We start from the raw sequence: 27,213 nt of genomic DNA on the forward strand, positions 1-27,213 counted from the left end.
ACCAGCACAATGTCTGGCGTTTATATAAAGCCTATGAACTCCTTTGGTGCATGAATCTTCACTTCACGAACACCACATGAGCAATACGGCACAGCTATGCGATACCAAAGTGCAAAAACACCGTAAGTGGGGCAAAATCATGGCACAGCTAATGCTGCATGTGTTGATAGTTAACCTGCATCTAAAAAATGCGATCTTTCTCTTGCAGCCAAGGTTACACATTACTGGAAGACCGCAACATTACAACGCCGAATGACACAAGGCTCGAATTATGCAGGAAAACCTACACTTTGTGCTATGCTGGCCTCCACCGAAAACGAATTTCCACCAGCGTTCCGTGAAACGGGCAGCAAAGCTCGCCCGGTTGTAAAACGTGGCTTTGCAGTCCACGCAAGCCATTAAAATGCTGCACGCAAGTTTTAACAATCAATGCAGTTTTAACTCGCATGACACACAAAGATTATAAGTCAACTGCAGCAATCACACACGATAATTTTGGTACAAAACTGATCAACAAACCCAGCAGGAACGAAAGAAGAGAGTACACACTAACGTTTTGTAGATGCTTAAAAAGAGCATCATTTGGGCTATTTAGACAGCGTAACCCACTCGCCGCATCGAATTCGAGGCAGTGGATCAAGCAAACATGTCACACGGTAGCTTCTGCATTCAGTTTTGCGCCTGTGTCATTGCATACACCACAGCACAAAAATGTTTTCAACATTAAAAGCTATGCATGGGGATGTGTATCGGTCACTGGGTGAACGAGCAACACATGTCAAGAGGTTTAAATCGCACGACAGCAAGGCTGCACATTGGAATGCAGCTAGAGGACTAATTTAACAACTGGGGATGATCACACACGATTACAGAGCACACACTGCTATGGAAAAAGAACCTTGTAAAGAACACCTCGACCTCCCAAACACACGCAACCACGACTTTTTTTAGCCAGTCGGCAAGAACAAGCGCGGTGCAACGTGGGCTTTGGGATTCTTTTTTTTTTTTCATCTTAGAAAAAAGTGGCAGTGACTTACCGACTAGCTCACAACAACAATCTCGTCCACTCGACTATCTTGCCAACACGATGCAGCTTTCTTTCATTCATTTGGAGAGGCGCTCGACCGGCCGTCTAGCCCTGTAGGCAACTCTGCGCCATTTCCGTCTCTGCTGCTAGACTAAATTGCAAAACAGCAATGACAACTATGTACTCTGCAAAGAATGTCGAACAAATATAGCCGAGGTTTAGCAACACGCTTGACACAATTGACTGCACAGTGCTATCCGAGTCAACTAAACTCAAACCAAATTCATACAGCTTCCAATTAGAAAAAAATGTTTGAAATAATGCTACTTTGCAACATTAAGACGATTTGAAATTTTCAGACGTTCAGTTTAGACTTGCAGAATGCTGCACTAAACTGCACGAAAAGAATATGTCGCAACCATGACAGACCCAAGTGCGCAAACGTCACGATCGTGATGACATAACGCGATTCTGTCGAGCCTGGTGATTGAACAGCAATTGGACCGATGAGCTTTTTAACGGGGACATAAGCGACACGACAACGCAACCTCCAGGGTCGTCCGACGCGCGCCGAGACCTCTCCAAAAAAGCTCGCTCGTTTACCACCACAACACCAACGACTCACGACAGGGGGGCTGGGCATAGAATTTTTTTTTCCAACAACTGCAGGGAAATGCGAAACACTCTCCGGAGAAAAACAGCGCACAACAACGGTCAAGAAGAGTGAAACAGCACATGGCATCCGCTAGCTACGAGAGCTCAACTACAACACGCACCCCCCCGGAGTAGTGGGCACTGTTGCTCGACGACCGGGGGGCCTTTCAGGGCGAACCTTCTAACGAGCCGTACTTGTTTCAGCTGTTTTCCCGATTTCTATGAGATTCTGCAGCTGACGCGGACACAAGACGTTGTACTTGGTGGCTTTAACAAAACAACCGAGTCGGCATTCTTTTTTTTTTTAGTGCAGGTACGGCCAGTGACTCGCAACGCCCGCCAGCAGTTTTCTCGGGTGTGAGCGGCTGATTTCACTGCAAGGATTCCTAGACAGTTTAACAATATCCGCGACGTTGTTTGTAAACAAGGTTGTAGCCAAATGTAGCAAAAAAAAAAAAAAAAACGCAAGAAAGCTATGCACTTGTGACTTACGATCTTCATTTACACAAGGCATCGAGACAATGCCGCAGGTGACAGAACACCACCTCCTCACAGTTGAACATGATTTAGGAAGCCGAGTTGAACAGAAGACCAAGTGAGAACAACCTAACCTACAGCATCAAAGAAGTGCTGCGCATAAGCTTCGAAGCAGTACGACCTAATCTACAGCATCAACCAAATGCTGCGCATAAGCTTCAAAGCAGTAATGTGAGACTTGCAGCAAACAGCATCAGCGGAGAGAGAGAGAGAGAACTGCACCGAAGAAAGGAACGCCAAACTGAATGCCGTCTCCGAGACGCTCTTCTTTCACAGCACATGTTCAATAACAGCCAGCCGCACAAACCTGCCAAACCACAAATAGCCTTACCTATGCCAGTCTTCGAAGCCCCCCGAAAAATCCGCAGTCTTGTCAACTCGAGATCAGTTCATCCCCAATTCTTCACCATGACTCATCGCGATCACGCCTGTTGTGAGCAACATCGGTGCTTAGATTACTCCTCATCAACTCAAACAGGGTGCGTCTCAAATGAGACAGCTCTTTTTTTTTTTTTTTTTGTCCATACCACCGCCACCTGGTGACGGCAGTCCGACTTTCCTTCTGACTAGAGTACAAAAATGGAAAAAATGTGTTACATGGTGGTGTCGCCTTTATAAAGACTCCCTGAGCCCTCCGACTGGCCTCGACAATGAGGCCTGGTGACCGGTTCTGCATAACGTTTTCTACTCGCGGTCGAAAAGGACAGACAAACTAAAGAAAGAAGAAAATTAAGCTCGTCCGCGTCTTCAGTGCTAGAGGCGCTCAACGTTTGAGCCATCTGCCTTCCCCACAACCCCCGAGCCCGGCTGGAAACGCATCTGAGACAGCATTCCAAGGCATCGCAGGGTTACAGAGCTTAGCAGCCTCTGTGACGCCCCTTTATGCGTTTGTGATCTGCAAGAGGAAGACAGGACAATGAGTTCTAGCTCAGTTTCGACACAGCTTTGAGACCTCATGACACGAGTCTGCTCGTGTGAAACGAATCGCAGCCTGCCGACGGAGCGCTGACCGAGGGGCCTTCGCCGCCTCGCTCGGAGGCAAGCCCGCAGCGAGTGGTGATGGTATTATGAGCATGTAGAAAGCTTGCATATTCCATTGCAGCGGAGCAACACCAACTTCCGCGACAGGGCAAAGGTGCCTGAGGAGAGTGACGGATCGTGACGGAGACGCTTCGACTCGATGCGCCCGCCGCTCTGGCTGCTCGCCTTCTTCGATTCATAGGTAAAAAAAACCTGCACGCCACCTTTTTTTTTTCTTTCCGCGAGGGACAACCACGCTGTTGTTCAGGACAAGTCTTGGGACAAGGCGTTCTTCGGTGCAACCACTTCCATCACCTCCTGTCGGAATTGTGCATATTTGTGGTGAGCAAGGAGCTGGTCAGGAACCAACTAGATGGCAAAATACTGCTTCATGGGTCGCGGGTGCGAGGGATAAAAAACCCCCAGCTGAACCAAAAACACCGGGGACGTAAGTCGCAAGCTCCGTCATGATGCGACGTTGCCGCGAAACGTAACGACAACCACCCCCATGCAGAGAATGCACTTGACGAAGAAGTGATGTGTGCTCTTCCTCCATCACCACTATGATGTACTTGTCGTTGTCACAATGAGGTGTAAATGACAATGTAACTTGCGCGAGTGCAGCTCCCTGTATTTCTTTTTGTTCCTGAAACGAAGCGATTACACATACCCCTGTCAAAGGTGAAGTAAAAAAAAAAGGAACATCATAATCTTTTCTGACATTCGAGGTACTCAGCAGCCTGCAAACATAACAAAGCTACACAACCGGATACAAAATTACATGGAAACGACGCCTGTTGCAACTCATCGAACAGGCGTTATATTACTTCCCCAGCAATCTGAGAAGAGCAGAAGAAAATTTCAGTAACAAAACATAGACGCATTTATGCAAGGCTTGGAATGTACTATTTGAAAACTGCACTCGCTGGCTTTAAAAGCAAAGAATAAATGACGTAGCTTCCAAAATTGGTCCAAGTTGAAGCAATAAAATGTGTGGAAGCGTATCGGGGCAAAATGAGCAATTGCACATTTCCGTTGCTCTATTACAACCAATGCAAAACAGTTTTCTGGAAAAATCATGCTGGGGTGAGCAGCGAACTGTGAGTTTCCTGTGTGTATACTAAAACAAAAGTTCGAAGACTTGAAATTCTATTATGGCATAAAACCTTGCACAAACTGCCCTGCGTAATGTCCCAGGCGTCAAATGTGATTGAAGTTCATTCGTAAAAAAGAGAAAGTGTCAAATTTAACAACGGGATGCAAACAAAACAAAAACTGACACACGGTGTGGCATGGTTGCTACAGCCGCAACGTTATGGTAAGAACATGACTGGCACAGAAAAGTTTGAAAACAGCGGCAGCACTTAAACTCAGTGGGCAAGCCTTACTCCAAGTCAGATGATACAGCACTGTGCAAAAAAAAGAAAAAAAAAAGAGACACATCAAAAGGGATGTTTCAAAAATGTGAAAGAAGATCAACAAGGCATAACGTGCAACACTGAGCTTAAAAACACAGGCACAAAAGCGATAGATCGAAAAACATAATCATGCTTGTGCCACAATTCCCCATCTGAAGAAGCTTTTCGAAACCGAGCATGCCAACCGAAATAAACAGCTAGCATTTGTCATAATGGGGGAATAAATTAATGGCAAATAAATTAGCTCAGAGTGCAGGGCATGATTAACAGGTCTGGAGGGACTGGGGTATCTGGATATGCCAGGAAGGTGGGAATATACAGTTGAGATTACGAAATGAGGATGAATCTAACAAGGGGAACGTGGGTGGAGGGGGAAATAAATACAAAACAAAAAACAAATGTAAGCGAAAAAAAAAAAAATTTGAGGGACAACCTAAGGTATAAGCCAACGTTAATCGCTGGCACCATCTGGTGAGGTGGAACCGCGTGAAAGGTTTTCGGAGGCATCTGGACTGCTTGGGTTGCAGTCAGAAATCTCGGGCGTGGGAAAGAGAAGTGCTGCAGATGTGCCCAAGTCGTCCGTCGGTGATGCCTCGGACATCGTCAACATCGCGGTCACCGGCGCGGATGAGTCCGCAACAGAGGATGGCGAGGCGACGTTTATTGGCATTGCCGTCGTGGTATCGACGTCCTCTGCTGCGAGACGGGTGCCGCCGTCGGCACAGTCTTCCGGCACCTTGGCGTTGTCGAGGCGCCGCCGTCTGCATCGGCAGGGCCGGAGGAGCTTGGGGTAGATCAACACTTCACCGTGCGGACCTTTGAAGATGATGCCGCAGCAGACCTTCTCCCTGGTAAGAGAGGACAGAACCACAAAACTTTATTGAAACAAATTATTCATATGGGGGAGTCACCCATTCAATCTGGTCTATCACTCTTTCTGTTTGGCCAGTGGACAGTTGCAGTTCTACTGCAATGCATTTTGGTGCCATATCCCCTTAGACAGCCGTGGCTACGTTTGCATATGTAACTAGTTCATGCTAGTAGACTCAAACCTCATTATAACGAAGTTACATCACACACAAAAATAACTTATCTCCAAAATTCGTTGTAAAGGCACATTTCCAACACTCCCTCCATTGCAAGAGTATTCTTCATTTGCTTCATTATACCTTATATTTCGTTATATCTGGGTTTGTTATATCGAGGTTTAAGTGTAGCGTCAACTTGTGGCCAAAAGAGGGCTAGAGGTGACTCGTTAGATAAATTGAGCCTTCTGCATAGCAAATTTTTCTAGACCGTACCTCAATGAATAGTGTATGACTGTGGCCGATCACTTTGACAAAGGTACTATGATGTTCGACAGGTCGCGTTCCAGAACTTATGTCAAAAGTACAGTACAGACCGCTTATAACATAAGTCGCGGGAATCACGAATATCCGCACTAAATCAAAACGACCTTTTTCAAGGCTTGCAATTGCGCAAAACGTGTTAAGCAAGCACCCTTGTGTGTCTGAGAATCGAAACATACGAGATTTTTTAAACTTTCGAATGTTACAAAAAGTTAACGTCCAAAGACATGCGTTGCCAACTAAATGAACAAGAAAAAAATGGCTCGGAGGGAGGGGGGAGTCTAACAAGAGATAGCACCACTGCGAAAGTTCGCCGACTGTTCCTCAGACCAACTCGCTTCAGCACAATACACTGAATGTCGAATCACGTTTGTAATTTCACACTCTGAGCTACGCCAATCATTCGATTTCACGGGCGCGCACCCGTTTTCGAGACGTCACAATCGAATCGCAAACCACCATTCAAGCGCTACACGTGCCACCCTCGTTTTTATTAACTACATGTATCCCTTCCGACCAAATGCAGCCACCGCAGTTTCATTAATTCCGTACCAAACATCAACTTAGATTGCACGCAACTGCTACTGAAGCGAACCCAACGCCGATTAGGCCTAGCCTGCCGCTGGGTATGTTGTCGCGGGAAGATTGTTCAAGGCATAAAGACCCGACATCGAAAAGACTGCACTCAAGCACTGAACCAAGAACAGCGTGCGTGATACGAACTTCGCATTTGCGGCCGGGAGATGAACAACGATGGAAGCTCGCCAAGCTTACGTAAGACAGCGCACTGGCAGCAGAGGCGAAAGCTCGCATCACAAAGCCATAAAAGGTTTTAAATTGACGGACGAGGGAGCAAACGCGATATCTGTAGCAAGCACGATAACAACGACGCTTTTACCGACGAGAAACTGTTACCCCGCAGTTGATCTTGAGCTGCGCACGGTCAGAGCCACGCTAGCGACGCTAATCCGTGTAGGTGCCGGTGCAAAGTCTCAGCCGTAGTTTTATTCGTCGCCGAGGCATCACCCTCGGTAAGCCCGCGCAGCGTGTTGCGGTTTTTTCCTCTTTTTCTCCCTCAACGATTCATTCACTCCGCATCTCCTTTTCCTCCATAACGACCTCTTCGCTCGCTCCCCAGCGGCACAACCAGCGCACCTCCTTTCAGACGCGCACTCGCTACCGCGATTGTCACAAACATTGTCCAGAAATTGCATTATAACCAGTCTTTCATCCTTGGGGACTGCACAATAAGTGGCATGCGTATACATGGGCTTTGGGGGGGTGAACGGGAGTCCAAAAAAACCGCATTGTAATTGATTCTGCACTAAAGCGGTTATGCTAAAAGTGGTTTACTCTGTATTACATTCATTTTCTCGCAATAAACGCAACCCAAAATAAATGAGCCTATGATTTCATTCTTTTTATGTGAACATGAAACACGAACGACTGCAGAATAATGAAGTATTCAATTACGTGGTTATTATAACTTCAGAAACTCGTGCAATACAGCACACGACTTCACTTTTGCTCTTAGAATGTAATTTTGAGTATCATTCAATTATGGTACGTGACCTTGACACATTTGGTAGACAGTTCATATTAATTTGCGCCAGGCGGGCACTTATCTGCATGCGTAAGGTGAGAAGGATACTTTGAGCAGTGCCAGGTAATGCCTTATAACATGCAACTTTTCACCAGTGTCAGGAACCCAGATAGCACATCGGCAACATGGTAGGTGATCCTTTTAAGCGGGGATAAACACTGGTTTGAATTCTTCCCTGATGGCCTTCCCTCCAGTTGAGCGATTGTGGGGAGGGGCAAATATTAGTCAGGTAAAATGCTGATGGGCAAGTATATTTCTTGTGATTGTACAGTTTTAATGTTAATGAGGCACTGTGATCTGGAAGTGTGCACGACTATGACGAGAAGCTGAAGATTGTGGAATAAGTACCACTTCCTTGAGGTTACGCTAGTGCACAATGCAACATGCAACGCATTTTCGATGAGGAAATCTTCAACTGAAGCTTAGCACCGCGTACTTTTTATTGTCTCCACCTTGTGCGTTACTTTGTTGCCCTAATTAGTCACGTCGGAGGCCAATTCCCACCAACTAGCCCAACTCACTTCACTCATACAGCATGCGACAGCCAAGCTTCTAAAATGCTCGGCCCTTTCAAATTCTTGTGGCAGGTGAGGCCTGAAGCAATTAATTCCAATAGCGAGGTCATTTGATGATGAACTGAAAAAGCCCTGCAGGGCTGCTTTAAACTAATCATGATCAATGCAAATGTTAAGTCGATTGCAGCCCTTTATACGCCGATGCACAAGATGTGCTTTAAAGTACAATGTGATCCACTCACTTCCTCCAGAAGCTCATGTCCAGAAACGAGGAGATCTTGAATGGCGTTGCCAGTTTGCCCCGCCTGTTGGCAGACGAGTCTACCACGTAGTCGTCCCTACGGCTGCTCCCGCTGCCTCGCTGCTTTCGCTTCTTCTTTTTCTTTTTAGACGGCCGTGGCTTCATGGTGCGACAGCTCCGCCGACGGTCCTCGTCGTCGTACTCCTCCTCGTCCTCGTCCAGGATGCCAGAGTCTTCGGAGGAGTTGCTTGGCGTTGGACTGGCTGCCCGGCTCTCCGGCGGTGAAGGCATCGACGACTCGCTCAGGCTCTCGTCGCCGACTGTCAAAGCAATGAAGAAGCAAGCAGTGGAAGATGGCTCTGGATCGTTCAGGAAGAGGAAATGCAAGGTGAGAGGTGATGAACTGCACGGTATCCATAAAGTTTGCAGTCCCTGCACAAGGCACTGCTGGCCATGTGTCACTATATTCATGAAGCATTTGCAGGATGCCACGATCGTACAATGTATTAATTTGTCGTCAACCACGAATCATGCGAGCACGACTAGAAATTCAACATGCCTGTAAGCATATTACACTTACTAGCTGGCTTATCGCAGTACCAGTCATGTTGGGCAGGGTGAGCTGGACAGCTTTTGGGCAGCTCGCTTCTTTAACGAACATGACCAAACTGCTCCGTATTACCCAGCTAATTGATTGACATGTGCAGTTTAACGTCCTAAAACCACCAGTGCAGGGCTCCGGAAATTTCGACCACCTGTGGTTCTTAAACATGCACCCAAATCTGAGCACACCGGCCTACAGCATTTTCGCCCCCATCAAAAATGCTGCCGCCGCAGCTCGGATTCGGTCTCGCGACCTGCAAGTCAGCAGCCGAGTACCTTAGCCACTACACCACCGCGGTAGGGCACCCAGACGAGCTAATGTGAACTAAATTAACAGTACAGAAACATGACGAGACAGGAGGCAAACAGCACTGTGACTTGAGGATTGCTCAGCTAGCATTAAATAGAAAAGGAGAGTGAGACTCACTCGTGATGTCATCCGAGAGGGCGCCACCACTGAGGTCGAGCTTGCACCGCTTTTCCGCGGTCAGTCGATGGTGTTTCTTGAGCGGCCGCTTTGGCGGTTTCACCTTGCCCTTGTTCCCCGACTTCGTCCCGGGCCCTGCCCTCGCGTCAACCACCTAAAAGACCGAGGTGTCTGTTACAAAACCCGTCGACGCTTTTCGAATGTAGCTTGGAAAGCCACTTTCAACAAACCATCTGGGAGCTTCCCACAGGCTGTTTCAATTAGGAGGCCAGCTGTGACAAAAACTTTGCAGGACCAAATAGCCTTGTTTCAAATGGTGCGGTCATAGAAAAGAGGCTGAACAGAACTTTAAGATTTAAATACGAGTGAAAACTTCATGGCATTCTCTTAGCATGTAAAAAAAGCAAGACCAAAAGATTTCATGATGATATCACAAACAAACCTAGGTTACCAGTCGCACAAATATGAAAATGAAAGCAAAATTAGGGTTAACCTTCAATTGCTATGCTGCAGCTTCAGATGCCACTTTTTACTCACCAAAAAGACAGAACGGCGGGTGAAGAATAGCAGGGGCGCAACTGATGTTATGTAGCAGAAGCCAGTGCATTGTGGTCGCCAAGCCTGCTCAGCTTGTTGGTGGCATCACCATGGCCTCCGTAATCGAGAAATGTGCGCTCCAATCTCGGAGGCCATGGTGTCACTTACATAGTTAGAACAGCTTCCTCATGGCTGACGTTGGCACTGATGTGCTCAGCAAGTAGATGCGCCGTTGCCGTGGTTATGACACCTTGAGCGGTGCTGGGTGACAATTGGCGATAATTAACTCTTCAATGCCTGAATTATGAAACTGCCGAGCAAAATAAAAATTGTCTTCATTTCCCAGCTTTAAATGATTCCGCAGTTAAATTATCTAGAATGCAACTTTAATGCGCACTTTTAAGTATGTCGCAAGTTTGCCATATGCCACAGAAGCAAGGACCTTGCAACAAAAAATGTGCTTCAGAACTACGTAACATGTTGTGTGCTACCTCTTCAGTGTGTACACACCAAATAAACAAAATTAATGAAGATAGGACTCCCGTCACCAAGGCGAGAAAAAAACGAAGCGAGAGCTGTCACACATGCTTCGCGCTATCCGCCATCAGCTCCAAAACCATTGGTTCTAGCTTAAAATACCCTAGATGAAACAGTGCAAGATTTTTGATGCTGAAGGCTGCATGCCCCGTTAGTACTTCACAGCCGGCATTAAAGCTGGCGTGCATTTTGTGACTTAGTTGCTCGAAGTTTGTCAGTACATCGCGAATTTTCGATATTCGGCAGTAAAGTGTTAAAATTGCTTAAATAGGTAATGGTGCTTTCTTCTTTCAGTACTTAGATATTGTGAAAGACATGGTACAGCTTTAGCCAACTGCCATAGATTGCTGGTTCAACCTATTACCAATTCACCTAACTACTGGTGCACCCAATGACCAGTTCACTTATACACCAGTGCACCAGTATATACACCAGTGCACCTAATAACTGGTGAACAGTGCAAACGAGGCACACTCACATGATGCCAGTCTCTGGTGGTACCGGGTGGGAGCTTCTTCCAGCGCTTGACCAGAAGCACACAGGCATTGCAGATCTCGCCAGAGCGGCGATCCTCAGCCACAATGCGGAAGCAGCGCGCAAACTCGGCCTCATACTTTTTGGAGTCAGTGAATCGCGACGAGGACGACTTGGCTCGGCAGATGCAGCAGCCGAGCGCAGAGCGGTAGATCTTGGGCTTGTGGAAGCTAAACATGGCCGCCCGGTCACCAACTCCTCCAACTATGTGCCAAAGGGAAGGAGAAGACCAGTCACTCTATTTGTTACAAAAGCATGGTGAGAACAGCATAACTACACCCTATTTACACCAGGTGAAAATTACGATCCACTGTCTGCAAATGTGTATGACACGATTTCAAGGCACCCAGTATGACATACTAAGAAAATTGTATTGTGCGAATTTCAATAATTAAAGCATTCTAATTAGCATACAATTAAGTAATTGATTGACATGTGGGGCTTAACGTCCCAAAACCACCATATGATTATGAGACACACCGTAGTTCAGGGCTCTGGAAATTTCGACCACCTGGGATTTTTTAACGTGCACCCAAATGTGCAGCATTTTCGCCTCTATCAAAAATGCAGCCACCGCAGCCGGGATTCCATCCCGCGAATGCAGGTCAACAGCCTAGTACCTTAGCCACTAGACCACAGTGGCGGGGCCATGTAATTAAATATGTAACTAATTTGCCTTGGGTCAGCTTCTATTCCCACACAAAGAGAATTAAATACGATACAAAAAAACACATGCACAGATTGTTTTTAGGTTGCATTCATTTCAAGCAAAGAAAAGAAGTACTATTCGTCGGTCCTGGTATCAATATGGTGTACATGTTAGCGTATTCTACAAAGTGATCCTTTGCAGTAATACACAAATTAATGAAGTTAAATGACCACTAGTTGTACACTTGAGAATTGTAGAGGAATGTGCGGATTGAGTTCAGACTAGGTGCATGAAGACACACCTACTACGACCATCCACGACCGTTTACACCTCCGCTAAGGTAAAAAAGCAGCTTACACTCAGTTTCATACGTCATGTGCAACGCTGTGGAAGCTATGGAAGAAACGTGAAAAGAAAGACGTGTAAACGAACACGTCTTGAGCTAGGATTTCATCACTGTGAACAAGGCCTCCATGGATGGCTACGTCTACGAGTTGCTGGAAGTAGTCACAGAGGCCACTATAAAAACAAATGCTAAGCATTTATGAACAATCTATCGACCGTTATGTAATAAAGGGGTTTCAGGTTATTTATCTTTCATTATTTCTCAGCCTAAAACCGAAAAAAAAATTACATTACCGGGGGGAATCGTTTTGAACGATGCCCTAGATCGAACGGGCGCACTGTGAGGAGTCTAGCCAGCTACGTAGCATACACAACCCAGCATGATGTATGAAACGGATTACACAATCACAAGCCTCACACAGGTGAGCCTTACGGTTTTCGAGACCGCCACGAGAGGACAGTGCCGACGCGACAGCAGACCAGCGGTGTCACGCGTCCAAAGGTGTCGCAACGGAAGCGCAGTCGGCCAGGGGCGTACGACCTCGCACATCGCGGGGGTCACGCTCCTTTTCGCCGCCTCGACCTCGACACGTATTCACGCGTTCGCCGCCCCGTGGGCCGTCGCGCTCCGTGCATCGCACCGCACGCTACGAGCACGGACGGGCTGTGCCGCGCCGATCGCGCAACCACCCGCCGAAGGTCGTCTCCAAAGGCACCACGACGATCTTTACACAAAAAGACGCCCCCCCCCCCACCCTCTTTCCCGGTTTCGCCCTCCTACATTCGCGCATTACACTAAGGGTCGAAGGAAGGGCGCTATTCTTCTTCCGATTGCCGACCGGGAGACTCTACCGAGCAGGGAAGGCCAAAATCGACCGAAAATTACCTCGCGACAAGGCGCGAACTAGTAGTCACGAAAGACGTTAAATATTGGGAGAGACTGCTCGGAGCGGAGTAAATAAAGCTGTTCTTCGTTAGACATTCAGGAGTACTATCCCGAAAGAAAAAAAAAAAGGAAAGCAAGTATCGCTCATTGTGGAAGGAAAGGGCTACATGCAGAGGTAACAGACTGAAGAAGACGCGATACATCGGCGATTACATGGACAGGTAGCATACTAAAAGAAACGCAATACCTGCGCATTTACATGGATAAGCTTATATAGACCGGACGAAACGCGACACGTCCACGTTTACATGCATAAGTAACAGGCTACAAAAGAAACGGCGATACCTCAGCGATTGCATGCGTATGACGTGCACGCTCGCCCAGGCGACGCGACATAGCCGGGGTCAGGTTTAACGATTATTACAGCGCGAGAACAAAACGACGACACAGAGACAAGAAGGACACGAAAGACACGAGTCCTTCTTGTCTCCATGTCGTCGTTTTGTTCTCGCGCTACAACTATCGTCATGCCATACCAACTAGCCGGGGTCAGGTTTAACGATTGTTACAGCGCGAGAACAAAACGACGACACAGAGACAAGAAGGACACGAAAGACACGAGTCCTTCTTGTCTCCATGTCGTCGTTTTGTTCTCGCGCTACAACTATCGTCATGCCATACCAACTAGCCCAAGCTGCCACACTCCTAAGTCAGGTTTAAGTTGCACGCTCGCCCAAATGACCCGACATCGCCGAGGTCAGGGGGTTTAGGTTACAGTAGTCCACGACGTACAATTAGCAACCGAAGACAAGGCACTTTCCGCGAACCGAAACCAAGAAAGTTTTCGCTCATATCCTCCGAATCACTGCGGTAGTAAAAAAAAAAGAACCGGGGAAAGTTCAGAGGGAGAGGGGGTGAAGATGGGTGGTCGTCGTAAGGGGGGATCCCGACACACCGACATACTGACCCGCGATCCGTGGCGCTGCTACCTTCGAACCTCTCGACTCCGCACGCCGCTTCCCTGCTGCTGCCGCTCCTGCAGGGACAACACCGTGACCACAGCGGCTCGCTCGTCACCAAACGCACCGCCGAGACCCCTTCGCCGCCTTCTTCCAGTCGCCCTGGCGCAGGCACGGTCGTCATTGACGAGTGCAGAGCAGCGGCAGTCCGCCTGCCCCGGCGGCGTACTCGGGCCCGGAGATCCGCTACAGTCGGCACCTGCCTTCTCCTCCCTGACGAACACTCCGTTCCCGTTCTTCGTAAGTGACCGCGATCAAACGACGCTCGCACACGCGGCAAGACCGCGCTATCCCCTTCCCGTGACTCAAGCGGGAAGAGATCCAGGAAGCGACGATTCGGGGGGGAAGAAAACTGCCGTCATACGACACCGAGGTCGGCCACGAAACGACGAAGGCAATGCAGTAGTTGCGTCGCAGCTGCTGGAGGCGAGGAAATGTTCCGCTGGCGATCCTCCTTTCCCTAAAGCAGCTCCTTCTTTCCCTCTTACTGCGCGGTACCACCACCACCGTCGACTGCGGATCTAACGATTTCCGTCCGCCCCGGCTCGCGCAACTCCGCGGTGCCCGATTCCCCCCTTCTTCCCCACCGTGTTTCCCCAACACTTCTCCCCCGCTTTCCCCCAGCACTGCAACTCGGGACGTTCCCTCCCAATGCCGCAGCACCTTTCCCTTCGATCCCAGCTCCCTCCCATCACCACATACGTATACATTTTTTGTTCGCATCGTGATTCTTCGGCGTTTCCCCGGCAGCGTACACCCCTTTCCTTCGCTACCTCTCTAGTCACTCTTCCCCATTTCTCGCCACTCCCCGGGACTTTCCTGGGGAATTCCCCTTTTCCTTGCATCCGTGAAAGGAGAAGGGTGTGGAGAGAGAGCGAAAAAAAATCGATTTCTTCCCGCGAAGGAGCTGTAGCGAGCCGCCGTGCCAACGCCGCCTTCCTTACTCAACTTCGGTTTTTTTTTCGTCTCAATTGGGGAAGGAAGAACGCTTTATAGGGAACATTTTTTAGCCGGGAAAAGACACTGCGGCCTGCCTCTTTCCCCCAGATTCCCAGGCGGACATGTCTTTCCCTTGTTCACCCTCAACCGTTCCTTCTCGAAACAGTCACCGACAGGCACAAGGCAAACGTAACCGAGCCTTCAAACAGAAACTATAAAAGAAGGAAGGACCTAACCGATAAAAAACGCGCGCACAGCAATCGTCGTTTGACACAAGGGGAGGGAGAAAAAAAAGGAAAGTCGGGAGTTTCTCAACAGCCAGCCTATACTGCCACGCGATTTCTTGGACATTTATTCCCTTTCGTCTCGACAATTCTTTCTCTTCGTTCCCCGAGCCGTAGCCGTCTAGACGACAGAAACTGCTTGTGACGAAACGCGCAGACTACAACTTCGTGCGCTTCTCGCAAGAAGCCGACGTACATGAGTCGTCTCGTGTGTCTCACACAAGCACACATTCGTAGTGCCTCTTTCCACTTTCGGGAAACTGAGAGAGAGAGAGAAAAAGGCAATCCCGGAGCACAGTCACATCAACGCGAGTACCGCGAAGTATGACGACAGACACACGTATCGGCGCGATAGAAAAAAAAAACAAAAACAACCCACGCAAAATGCCACGCAGAGACTCCAGCTTATCGCAACAGCAGCCGGGTAACAGTGGCCGTAAGCCAGACGCCTTGTTTCGCTGGCAGCGTTGCGCAACTAGCTCATGCATCGTCGGGTGCACTTTATCGTCGGTGCTCGTTTCGTGACTGGAGACGTGACGTCGGCATGACGTACGTAAACGACCGATATTAAACCGAGCCCTGAAATAGCCCTCCTCGCCCGAAAAAAAAAAGATACATAGTTCGGACGTACGGCTTCGGATAGCATGCGGCCTGTTGCTGCGCGCATGCAGGCCGCGGGTACGACTCCCGCGCCGCACTGAATGATAACGATAGTCTCTGGTCAGTTTGATGGTGGAGAACACGGACGAGTAGAAAGACATCAGCAACGCTAGTTGCTGTTTTTTCTAGTGAGTAACACTTTACATGCGTTGAGCGTGTTAGCATGAGTGGGCGCAGCCCTTTTATGTCTTTTGGATCGTTCGTTGTTTTCGAGTTTAGTTTTTCTGCCTCGTCTTTCCATCTGGCGGCTACATCTACATATATTGGCGTTACCACACATGAAAGTCTTAATTTAAAGGGGTGGTGCCATCGAATCTCGAGGCAACAAGAAGCATTTTGTGGGTTAACACTGTATGCAAAGACACACAGCACGAAGGGTAAGTCACTAATTCACTTGCAAAAGGTACCTGAATGCTCTTTCTTCCGATCGAGACCCATCGCTAGCGCGTCCAGCAACAAAAGTTGTGACGTCACGCCAGATCTCTAGCGACGTGACCTCCGAAGCTCCGCAACGCATACCGGCAAAGCATCGGTTCATAAATCACTCACGGCTGCTGCAGCGCCGCATGAAACGGTACCAATTTCTGTCACGCTACGCAAAAACGAATTTCTCCATGCTAATCTTATCAGTCCATGTCATCTGGAATGAAAATTTTACGTGAGTGCTGGTTCAGCTGCAGTTGATAATACTGCCCAGCTGAGTGCCTTCGTTATGTCTCAGCATAATATGATTGTCCTTTTGTGCAATGAAATTTGACACAGGCGTTGTTGGTGTCTTCCTGCTCGTCTGTGTTGCTCTTCGTCGGTATGCATAAATATTCCTATTGACTGCAATGGGTAGATAGGTGCCGATAGGAAATTTAAAAAAAAATATATTTTATTCCTTAAAAAAATGGAATGATAAGATTTGGCATATAGAAAGAGCTGATTTTGATTTAGGTATGAAGGTGATCTTAAATTGGCCCACCACATGGTGCAAATTGCGTCTCAATATGGACAAAAATTACAATATTGTGAAATTTGTTAATTTTTCTCAAAAAGTTTAGCAGCTTGACAGGTCTACACATAGTTTTTGCTCAAAATATACCTTCTGGGGAGTAAGTATTCACTACTCAGATATTCATACAACGTGTAGTATTGCAATAGAAAAAAAAATACAAAAACACATTTTGGCTAAATTCCTGGAGGCGTAAGTGCCATAAAGATGCCACTATTATTAATGAGCTTCAAACACCTTAAACAAGCCACTTTACTTAATATGTACACCAAATTCGGTATAGAAAGAAGGAGCGGCACCTTTAAAATAAATTTTTCTGCAAACAACCCCAAAACGACATTCCTGGAAGTTCAGAACGCAGCTACGTGACGAAAAATGTTCTTCTCCGAAATATTCTAGCAATTCACTATTTTTAATGCAGTAAATTAGCACAACTCTTTCCGAATACATTTGACATGGTCACCAAAATTGGCGTGAATGATCCTATACATACTTTATTTTATGAGCCGCTACCATTACACGGGTCATTTCCCCCTCTGTTAACAACTTCCAACACGTACTAAGTTCGAAGAGCGCTCGCTCCGACCATGATATACGTTCCCCTGTCGATAGGGGAATTTGAGCGCTGTAATTTTCGGATGTAATCCGAACAAAAAAAGGGAATTGAAGGGAAAAGGAAGCGAGCCGAGATTCCGCGTGAAAGTTGACTCTATGTACGACTGGTTTTAGAGATCGCGAAGCAAACAGACTAATACAATGTCGGAGATGTACGTTACAGTGCGGGGTCGTCGATTACTTTCCCCGCCGAAACGGGTTCTTTTTTAAACATGCGCTCCGCACGTTTTCTTTTTGAGGACCGCGCCTATCATCAATCAAGCGTCTGAAAAGAGATGGTCTTTTAGACACGAATTAGCAACTCTTTATGCACTTTTCATTTTTTCAGGCAGCCTCATCGATCATAATCTTAAGAACGTCCAAGAACGTCTAAAAATAGTTTCTTTTACCCACCCTCACAGCTTGCCACGAGCTCTTCCCTTTTGCAGTCTGCGCCTATCTCGGTGGTAGTGCAAACGTCGAAGAAATGTCTCAAATATAAAAGTGCGTCCCTTTTTTCACACGCACTCGATGCTCGTTTTCTATTTGCATTCTGCGCCGATTAGTGATAGCACAGGGGTCTAAAAATGGTCTATAAACGCCTAAAAAGCTAGACACGTTCATTTTGAAGCACGAGCCTTTTATTTTTGCCCTCAAAGTTTGTAAGCATGGTAGTACAAAGTTTACAATACCCGTAACATCCAAAACCGAGCTATAAAAATAGAGACAGTGGCCGCAGAGCCTATTGATGAAACACGTCTGCACTATATTTCGCTACAAATTTGGAACCATTGTCGAATTCACCATCTCGTTTAGTTTTGACTGACCCGCAGGACAGTAACAGCCTTTCTGATTGGTCCGAAATGTCACCGCTACGAAATTTGACAATATGAAAGACTGACGATCTCTTGTGTGGTCTATTCTTGTACCATCACACCAAAACAGTGCCTCACTTCTTAAAATGCAGTCCTCAGGGACAAGCTCCATGCAGTGGAATCTTAAGTCCCTCCAAAACTTTAGTGGAGAATGTGGACCGCACGTGCACAAAACCAGAAACAGAATCCGTGGCCTCGCAGACCACAACAGAAAGTCATAAACTTGAGACGAGAGTGCACCAACTAAATTATGCAATGGCAGGTGGGGAGATACAAGACATCAGAATCAAAAGGAGAGTAGAAAGGTAAGAAAAGAGCCGCAGCCGAAGTCTATTCTTTTTTTTTTTCCTAGTTAGGTCCTAAACTTGAAGCTTTAGAAAGGGCTACCTGGTTGAATGCATTCCACACTGCTGAGTGAGCAGAGAGATAAAGTGCCACAACATTGCAATGCTTTGCTTGCACATTACAATCTTGTATGTCAGATACACATTCTGGAAATGCAACTCAATCTGATTTGCCGAAAAGCCGTCACATATTACTATTCCGACAAAGATGAAGGTCTTTCAGCCTTTCTTTTAACTGAGATATGCAACAAGCAGCATGCACACAACAGGTGCAAGCTACTCTAGGCAGATTGCCTGAATGCTCCAAATTCAGTAATTGTGCCACTATCGGCTAATTAGAGGCGCCACAGATGCCCCTTAGGTCAGAATTCACAAAACTGAACACTGCAAGACTGCAGACTTCATCAATGACCAGAACAGTACCCCATATCGATCAACAAAGGCAGGCGTGCAGAAACAACCTTGCCTTTTCATGTTTTGGATGAACAACTCGGGGATGAAACATTAACGCAAATGAATCATTTAACAAAGAAGACGAAACACGATTTCATAGCAGGGTTTGAGCAACAGATACTAGAGTGTGAAAGCAATGCATCGTTTATCAATTCATGTGGTGCATATGAGAAGCACTTTTTGTCGGCTTCTCTGTACTGTGTTCTTTCTGTGGTGTTTTGAAGGATCTGGAATTTTTCCTCATTATGGTGCATATGTGCAGTTCCTGTGGCAAACCATATTTATTAATTTTTTTTACCATTCTGCAGCCCAGTTGGGGCTATGGCAGAAGTAGTGATCATACATCAAACATCAAATGCAGGCAAAATGTCACAACACAGATTTACAAATGCCACCTGGTAAACAATCAAAGTGATCAGCCTGAGGGGCAAAAACTGTATTTTAACATGCAAGCTCAGGTTGAAATGTTGAAAGATTTAGTGAGTCACGAGCTATGAGTATGAAAACAGTCAATAAACTGTCTCAACAATTGAAGCATTATCAGATAATTAAGAGTGCAGAAACTCCTAGTGTGGCGACATGTTGATGATAGATAGGGTAATGTTAAAGCTGGAAAGGTTATGAAAAAAAAAAAAAAAAAAACATCCAAAGCTTCTCTGAACCCCGTGTCTCGGTACGCTTACACAATCTTCCCTTTCTTTCACAACCTGTTGACAGCCTATTTGTTTGCCATGCTCCAGACAGACGAGAAAGGGAAGAATGGCTGTGCGGGGAAGGGAAGGATCAATGTCATTTCAGGGATGGCTAGCCTTGACCTATGGTCGACGCAATGTTGTGAACAATTTCACGAGTCGGGAAACGCGCAGTCTCCGTGGCTTGCAAATAAATGCGGCAAATACGAAAAATTAAAAACTGAAACAGAACAGTAAGACTCACTGTACTAAGTTGACCAAAAAGCCACGTGTTTCAGCTTCCATTTTCCAAGCTATGAATGATGAAAAACCTAGAGCATAAGACTGAAATTGGACCACACGCATTGAGTCTTTTTATCATAGGGGTGGTAAGACTTGGACGGCTGACTTCAAACTCAACGGGTTTTTTTTTTTAGAAATGCATTCAAGACGCACTAATGAATCTTGCAGCATGCCTTGGTTTCACAGCTTCTAAATAAACAGCACGTACAACACCAGATAACGAAAAACAACAATGCTTAAAACTTGAAGCAAGGAGAACAAAGTCAGAATTTTGAATATTCAGCTTAGCAGGACACCTCAACCTGAAGGGAGAGAACGTTTGCCACTTCACCCTTTTAATGAGGGGTGTTCACACTGATGCTAGCCTTCCACCACACAAATTGACAAATTAGCAAAAGTAAGAAATATACTAATGCATGACAAAACATGCTTCGCAAAAACACACCCCATTTGATAGCCCATGTGTATAAAAATAAAGGGCTAGAGAATAGAACACTGAAAGACAGTCTGCTGCATCTAGAGCTTAAACTAAGTTTCTTGAATTTTTATGAGTGCTCACACATACTAGCACTGCACACCTTGTGGTATTCATTTTTAGATGACAGCTGTACATTAGAACTACACAGTTGAAACTCAAGCTGTTGGGCAGTGAAGAGCAGTACCACAAACTCAGTCACACAGCCATTATGTTTGTGCCAACGATATGAGTCCCTCTACGATACGATTTTCCTTCAAGCTAAGCATTCCCTTGGCAATAAACAGGCATAAGAGGTTTTCAACAACTATACGAACACTGTTTCAACAACTAAAATCAGCTTAATATTTTGCCTTTAGTGTCACTTTTGGAGAACTGTCTAAGCATGACACTTTTTTTCAATACTATTAGTGTGCTTCAATGTTTTTAATCAAGCTCATGACTTTCAATAACACTCCAAATTTCACTTAGGATCATTATATCGCACCTCTTGACATATGCAACCTTTACATGTTTCGTTCCATCTTGCTGCAACAGTCTGTTCCCACATTTATCCTGGATAGTCTTAGTTTTCCAGAGGTAACATTCAACCAGAACCATTAAAGATAATAAAGAGAGCAACGCTAAGTGCACCATACTGAATCATAAATCAATCAGCAGATCAGGTGGCAGATTTGTGAGTCATGAATGTTCCAAGACGCAGTCCGCTTGTTGCCAACACTTGTGCAAGCATCATTTAGCGCCATGGTTAAGATCCGTTTCAACACAGCTGCAGTTAAGAGAGCCGATTTGTATAAATGAGAAATGCCACCTTTTACAAAAACTGTTGCACATTTTGTGGCCTCCCTGAGGTCAGCTGCCTGAACACTTAACAACAAAATGTGAACAACGTCCCAGAAGAACGATTGTATCACAGGTGTGACCTTTCTTTCAGCCTCACTAAATTGGTGCTAGGCAGTGAGCTATAGATCAATTCATTTCACTAAAATGATACATGTCAGCCATCGCCTCACAACCTAAATTGCTACAGACTTTCTCTTCTCAAATTTGTGCAACAATGATCGATAAGTACTTGCTGTTGGACGAGTCAGTTGATACTGTGTATTGACCATAAAGCAGTGGTCACGTATAACAGGAATCAGGGATGTGAAACAATGATTCTTTTTTTTTCTCCAAAAATTGCTCCAGTTCCCTGCTTTTTCTTTTCGTTGTTGTTGTGCTAAGTGATCATTGTTTTATGGCCAATACACAAATGGCAAGTTAAACTATTGACAACACACAAGCTATCAAGGACCTCATAGCTAATTGGTCTATTAATGCGGGAGGTATACCAGGAAGGTCAATATCTAGCTGGTGAGGGAGTGACTTACTGGATGTGGTCACCGGTGAGGCTGCACCCCAGACAGGCCTCTTTGCGCCATTTCTTCATCACTTGGACCCCCTTTTCTTTGATTCGATAGGGTATAGTGCAGCACTAAGATTCGAACCAACGTATATCTGGCATGCTAAGCAAACGCTCTGCCTCTACATCATTGCTACAGCAGGGTAGACTGGTTCAATGTGATCTCAATTGCAGACCTTAATTTATATCAACCATATGGGCATGACAACTATAGCCTTGCACCTTCGCCTCCTGTGGAGCGACATGTCAAAAATAAGTTTGGTGCAACAAGTTTGCTTGATACTGAACAGCGGGGTGCCTTTCAGTTTGCATCGAGTATGATCACCTACATTAATGATTACATTAGACGGTTTAGAGGTGAGATGAACGTTATCTGTATGCTGCACAGGAAAGACCCGCCAATAAGGAGAGACCCGACCCAACAGAATTTTTTGTCGCGCTGATACATAGGATATGCAGAAGCACCTACAGACCTTATTAGAATCACTGTATATGCTACCTTTAGGTAGCAGAGTAGCGCATTTGTTTTCCATTGCCACTAGCAACCATGAACAGAGAAGCTGGTGCACAGGCCGCACTGCCGAAAGCGGTTGCCATCCACCAAGAATCTACCAAGCGACTGTTGTACACTCTGTAGCATGCTAGCTACAAACCGGTGCTTTCATTTTATTTAGATTGATGTCCTTAAGCTTCAACGGCAACGTACTTGTGTGAATTCTGCATCGTTTTCGAAAAACATGGAAACAATTAATGCTGTAGGCTTAGTGGGGTGCTGCTTAAATATTGGAGGACCTGTATTTTGTGTTTGAGTTGTTGCTTATTTTTCACAGTTGGCAGTTGACAGGGTGACAGCAGCGGTACGTGTTATTTAGCACTACGCTACGCCTCTACGGTTTGCGTTACCAAACAGACTACAAAATGCTTTCGAACTCCCGTGGCGGAGTCTGAAAAGCAGGTGTTCTTTCTTTTTTTGCCAATCATTGACACGCCAGGCATTACGTCAACTGGCGATCGGCGACAGGCTTAAGAAAGTCGCCTGCAAAAACAGAGTGCAGCTTCACTGCGTAACTAACGTTGCTAACCAGGCAAGATGGCGGACCCATGCGCTACTCTGCTCCCATAGGGAGGATATACAGTGAGTAGATCTTATGCAAAATTACTGCCATCAGTCGGCCGTCGTGTACACAGCCGCCCTGTGAGAGTCTCAGCGCGGTGCAATATGCACAGTACACGCGTGTTTACGTATACGCAAGGCGTATTGTCACCAACGCGTATTGGCTGATAATCGTAAAGCAGACATATTGCTTTGCCCTTTCCTGCACACAGAGAGGAACTCTAAATGCTGAAGGCAATTCAGGAAAATTATAACTGTGCTAAAAAGGAGACGAGAACGAAGAGGACGATCACAGACTAACAATGGTTTAATGTCTTACCAACTAACCCCCCACACTTCTTGAGCTGAAAAAAATGTTAGCTGTAAACTTTGCCCCATATATTTTCATGCTGGTGATGTTTCCAGAATCTGCTCCGGCTATAATGTGCTCCTAAACAAGTTTTTGTGTTCACCTTTCTGAACAAGTAAGACGTGCAATAGCATGTGTACTTTCGTTCCCACAAATTGCTGCATGCCAAAGCAAGGCAGTTTTTGCAATGTTCTTGCCAGCAGCCATTTACCAGAAGCCACCTCCATGCAACAAGCTTTATCGTAGCTAATTGCACGTGCCTGCATTTCGATAACTGTGCCGAGCACATCGAATGCTTGAAAAAAATGCGCAAGTGATGCGCAAGTTATCCCACTTTAAGACAGCTTGTCGCACTCCAGAAGAGAAAACGAAACAACATGAACAAAGATGCTTTAGCACCTTCGCTCCCTTCTCAGAATGAACATATGACGCACACATGCTATAATTCAGCGTGTGCCGTTACCCAAACGTAATAAACAAAACAGCACATTCAAAGAAATGTAAGCACACACATATAGCTGCGATAAAGCTCATTGTGTAAATGTGGCTTCTGTGTGAGTCTTACGAGTAATCTTCCCTTAGCGAAATGGCTGCTAGCGAATAACGCTGCAAAAGCTGCCTTGCTTCGGCGTACAGCAAGTTGCGACAACATGAGTACAAATGCTATTGCACGTCTTACTTGCTTAGAAAAGAGAACGCAAACGTGTTAGGGGAGCAGTAGCCAGAGCACATGCTGTAAACGTCATCAGCTTGAAAAAATAACAAGGGGCACAGTTTACGGCATTACCTTTTTTTTTTTTTTTTGGGGGGGGGGGGGCATTTTGAGTTACTCTCCGTGTGCAGCAATACGTCGTCATTGCGATTAGCGCAATGCCAACGCCGATACACCTTACATATATGCCTACGCAAACATGTGTGAATTGTGCATACTGCGTTGCACAGTGGCAGCTGTGCACACGACAGCCGACAGATGGCAGCAATTTCACATAAGCTCCAGATGACTTTGTTAAGGTCTGTTAGATCATGTCGCATGTGAGCAACAAGTACAGCATTCGATCATTTGCTTATCTGCTCCCGCTGCTAATTGTGGAGGCAGTAAATGAAAGTTTCGGGCACTCTCAAAGCAAATTTCACTTAAGAAAATGAAGGTACCGCTCTAAAAAAACCTTGAACAACTAAAGCGTATGCAGTCTCTCATCAACAGGCTTGAAAGATCACTTACGTAGTTTGCACTTCATATTAGGAGCGGGAGGTCATGACTGAGAAATTAACAATGACAAATTAGCACAAACTTGTAAAGCTCCTAAGAGTAGGTGAAATTTGATGATTGTCAGTGATACTAACATGGTGGTACTGTGCATTAGCACACAATGGTGCCGGTAAATAACAATCAACCACGTCTACGTGCTTCGTCTCTTACTACTGTCAACCTCTCCTTTTACTCTTGTACGCAGGTAAAACAAAACAAGGTCCTCAAATTCGCACGAAAAGGTCAGAGTGACCGCTGGGCGCAGCGTGAAACTTTGACGTCACTATGACGAAAGCTACACCGCCTACGCAGCGAGGTACGCTGGTTATCTAGCATGGACGGTCAACTTCTGGCACTTGGCACACGGGGGCTTTTCCGAGGTCACGTACTGCGCACCGCGTGTCGCACGAGTCGCTAACGACGCGGCTTTATTACGCAGCGCTCGAATGCTACGTCGCCGTGACACGCGCGCGCAACGAGCGAGTCGGAGCGACCAATGACTAGGCACGAACGAAAAACGTGTTCCTACGGCGCGGCTAACCCGAGGAGGCTCACCAAGCCGCCGGTGAGGGGTGTTGGATGGCAAGCGAGAGCGACGGAACGGGCACACAGCTCACGAATATGGGTCAGAAGCTCGCCCACGCCAAAGCGACGTGACAGAAAAAACAAACAAACGAGAGGGACGTGAGAATACAAAAGAAAAAAGGGAGGCCTGCCGAACTGCTAGCCATCCGGTACTGCATGCTGCGGCGTGCGCCCGACCGTTGCTAGCTGGCACCTGCCGCTAGTTGATTGGCGCGACGGTAACAGCGAGAAAGCGGGCACAATCCAAGTGAAAGAGACACAAAAGACGATCTGCGCATGGCAGGCCCAGAAAGACAGGCCAGCAATAGGAAGCGCACCCGAGCAATCGATCCAAGAGGGGAGCGGTCAATGCCCTTCCGCGCCGCACGCTATCCCTGGCGCACACCGGCCGGTTACAAAAGCGCCCGTGACATCGCTTGACACGAGTCGTAAAGCGTGCCCCATCGCAGTAGCCTCACTGGGGACGACTCCGCAAACGTCCCACGGGCCGCGACGAAAACTTGCTAAGAGTGGGTCGCGGAAAAAGCGCGAATGAATGGTACGAGGCTTAGGTACGAGCCCGATGCGACGCGGTTTTCGCAACCTTGCGCGCCGTGTCAGCACCCCGAGAGGACACGCGCAGCGGCCCGATGCTTCGGCATCACTTTCTAGCGAGACGTAACGCGTGTCGAGCCGAGATTTCAGTAGATGAACGGCGTTACAATACTCACACGGTCCTCGGTCAACTCCGCAGGAACGGCTTCACCACCGACGCTCGGCGCAAACAGTTGAGCGAGCGGAAGCCAGTTTCAAAGCCGCAGTTGCGCACATGCCGACGTCCTCGGTGTCTTTTTTATTGTATTTTTCTTTCTTCTCGTAGTGATCCCCACTGCTGCAAGTACGTTCGGTGGGCAGCGGTCACTCTAGACAACAACATTAGAAAGCAAAACTACAGTGGACTCGCTGCTTGAGCGTCGAAGTGCGCGCTAACACTCGCGGAGCAAGAAAAAAATAATAAAATCTTGCGCCGCAACGACACGGCGCACTCATGGGGGCAGCTGCCTTGCGAACGTCGTTTCGCAATAAAAATCTTGACCCCGCGGAAAACCATAAATGAAGACACAAATTTTCTGATTATTTCTACGGGTGCGTTGAATATAAACACCAATAATCGCAGCCTAACACGCATTTCCCTGTCACTTAGGCCTGAGCTGCGTGCGCGCCGATTGGGTTGACCTCGATTCTAATTTCGCCTCGGCGCACGATTTCACGCGATTGCCGACGCTCAAAAAAATGTTACAGCAGGACTCACCTCACTATGCGTTTCCTTCGATGGTAACCCCGTAGTGTATAAACGGCTACGCGACACGTTTCGCACTCAATAGAACGATGCCGCAGCCGACACTTGGCTTCACCACCTCACGACCTTGCGTTGCAGGAAAGAGACATTCGCAGGAGAGTTGAGCTCAATGCGCACGATCGCTTTTTCGCAGTAATTTTCCTCCGAGACTGAAAAAAGTAAAAAAAAAAAGAAATAAAAACCGATGCGGCAAACTGCACGGCCTGCGGCAACTTATAGGCAGTCCTTTGAAACTATACGCGAATGTGGCCCCGTCGATTTTCGCAAGTTCTCGGGAGACATCGCGAAAAACGCCAGTCCGTGGGCGCGAGTTTTGAATGCCGAGCGACCCTTCATAGATACTGCGCATACGCCAATATCCTTGCGCGTTAAGCGAGTGCGCACTACATTAGCGATACAGAAACGGAGACGGCTGTTTCTATAAAACGAAGAATTTGTGCGAATGTATGCGCATTTAACGTGAACCTAATTTATTATAACCCACAGGCACGATATGCGACAAGACTCACGGGATTGAGTCTTTATTCCCCCTTTTATTTCATACTAGTTTGCGGTAGAAGTTCATACGAATACGCAGACATTCGAAAAACAAACTACGTTCGCAATTATTGAGACACACAACAGCATTTTTTCTTCGCTTTTATTGCATCACTGACTCCTCGCCGTTTTGCTTTCACTC

At 46.7% G+C, this 27,213-nt stretch overlaps 1 protein-coding gene across 3 annotated transcripts; it reads right to left on the reverse strand.

Annotated features, from left to right (window-relative positions):
* Window positions 1–4,770: 4,770 nt before the first annotated feature.
* On the reverse strand, window positions 4,771–26,622 carry LOC119164190 (SIN3-HDAC complex-associated factor). 3 transcript variants are annotated; one of them, XM_075871191.1, is made up of 5 exons: window positions 26,487–26,622; window positions 10,947–11,206; window positions 9,395–9,548; window positions 8,366–8,684; window positions 4,771–5,504 (listed from the first exon to the last, which is right to left on the reverse strand). In XM_075871191.1, exons 2-5 carry the CDS (start codon window positions 11,178–11,180, stop codon window positions 5,108–5,110), a joined length of 1,104 nt encoding a protein of 367 aa, XP_075727306.1. In that variant the 5' UTR covers window positions 11,181–11,206; window positions 26,487–26,622; the 3' UTR covers window positions 4,771–5,107. The 3 variants fall into 3 exon arrangements, with proteins under 3 accessions (XP_075727306.1, XP_037272213.1, XP_075727307.1); XM_037416316.2 differs by lacking the exon at window positions 26,487–26,622 and adding an exon at window positions 25,906–26,035; XM_075871192.1 differs by lacking the exon at window positions 26,487–26,622 and adding an exon at window positions 13,850–14,170.
* Window positions 26,623–27,213: the final 591 nt, after the last annotated feature.

This window comes from Rhipicephalus microplus, chromosome 8, assembly GCF_043290135.1.
Source record: "Rhipicephalus microplus isolate Deutch F79 chromosome 8, USDA_Rmic, whole genome shotgun sequence".
Classification (NCBI taxonomy): Eukaryota; Metazoa; Arthropoda; class Arachnida; order Ixodida; family Ixodidae; genus Rhipicephalus; species Rhipicephalus microplus.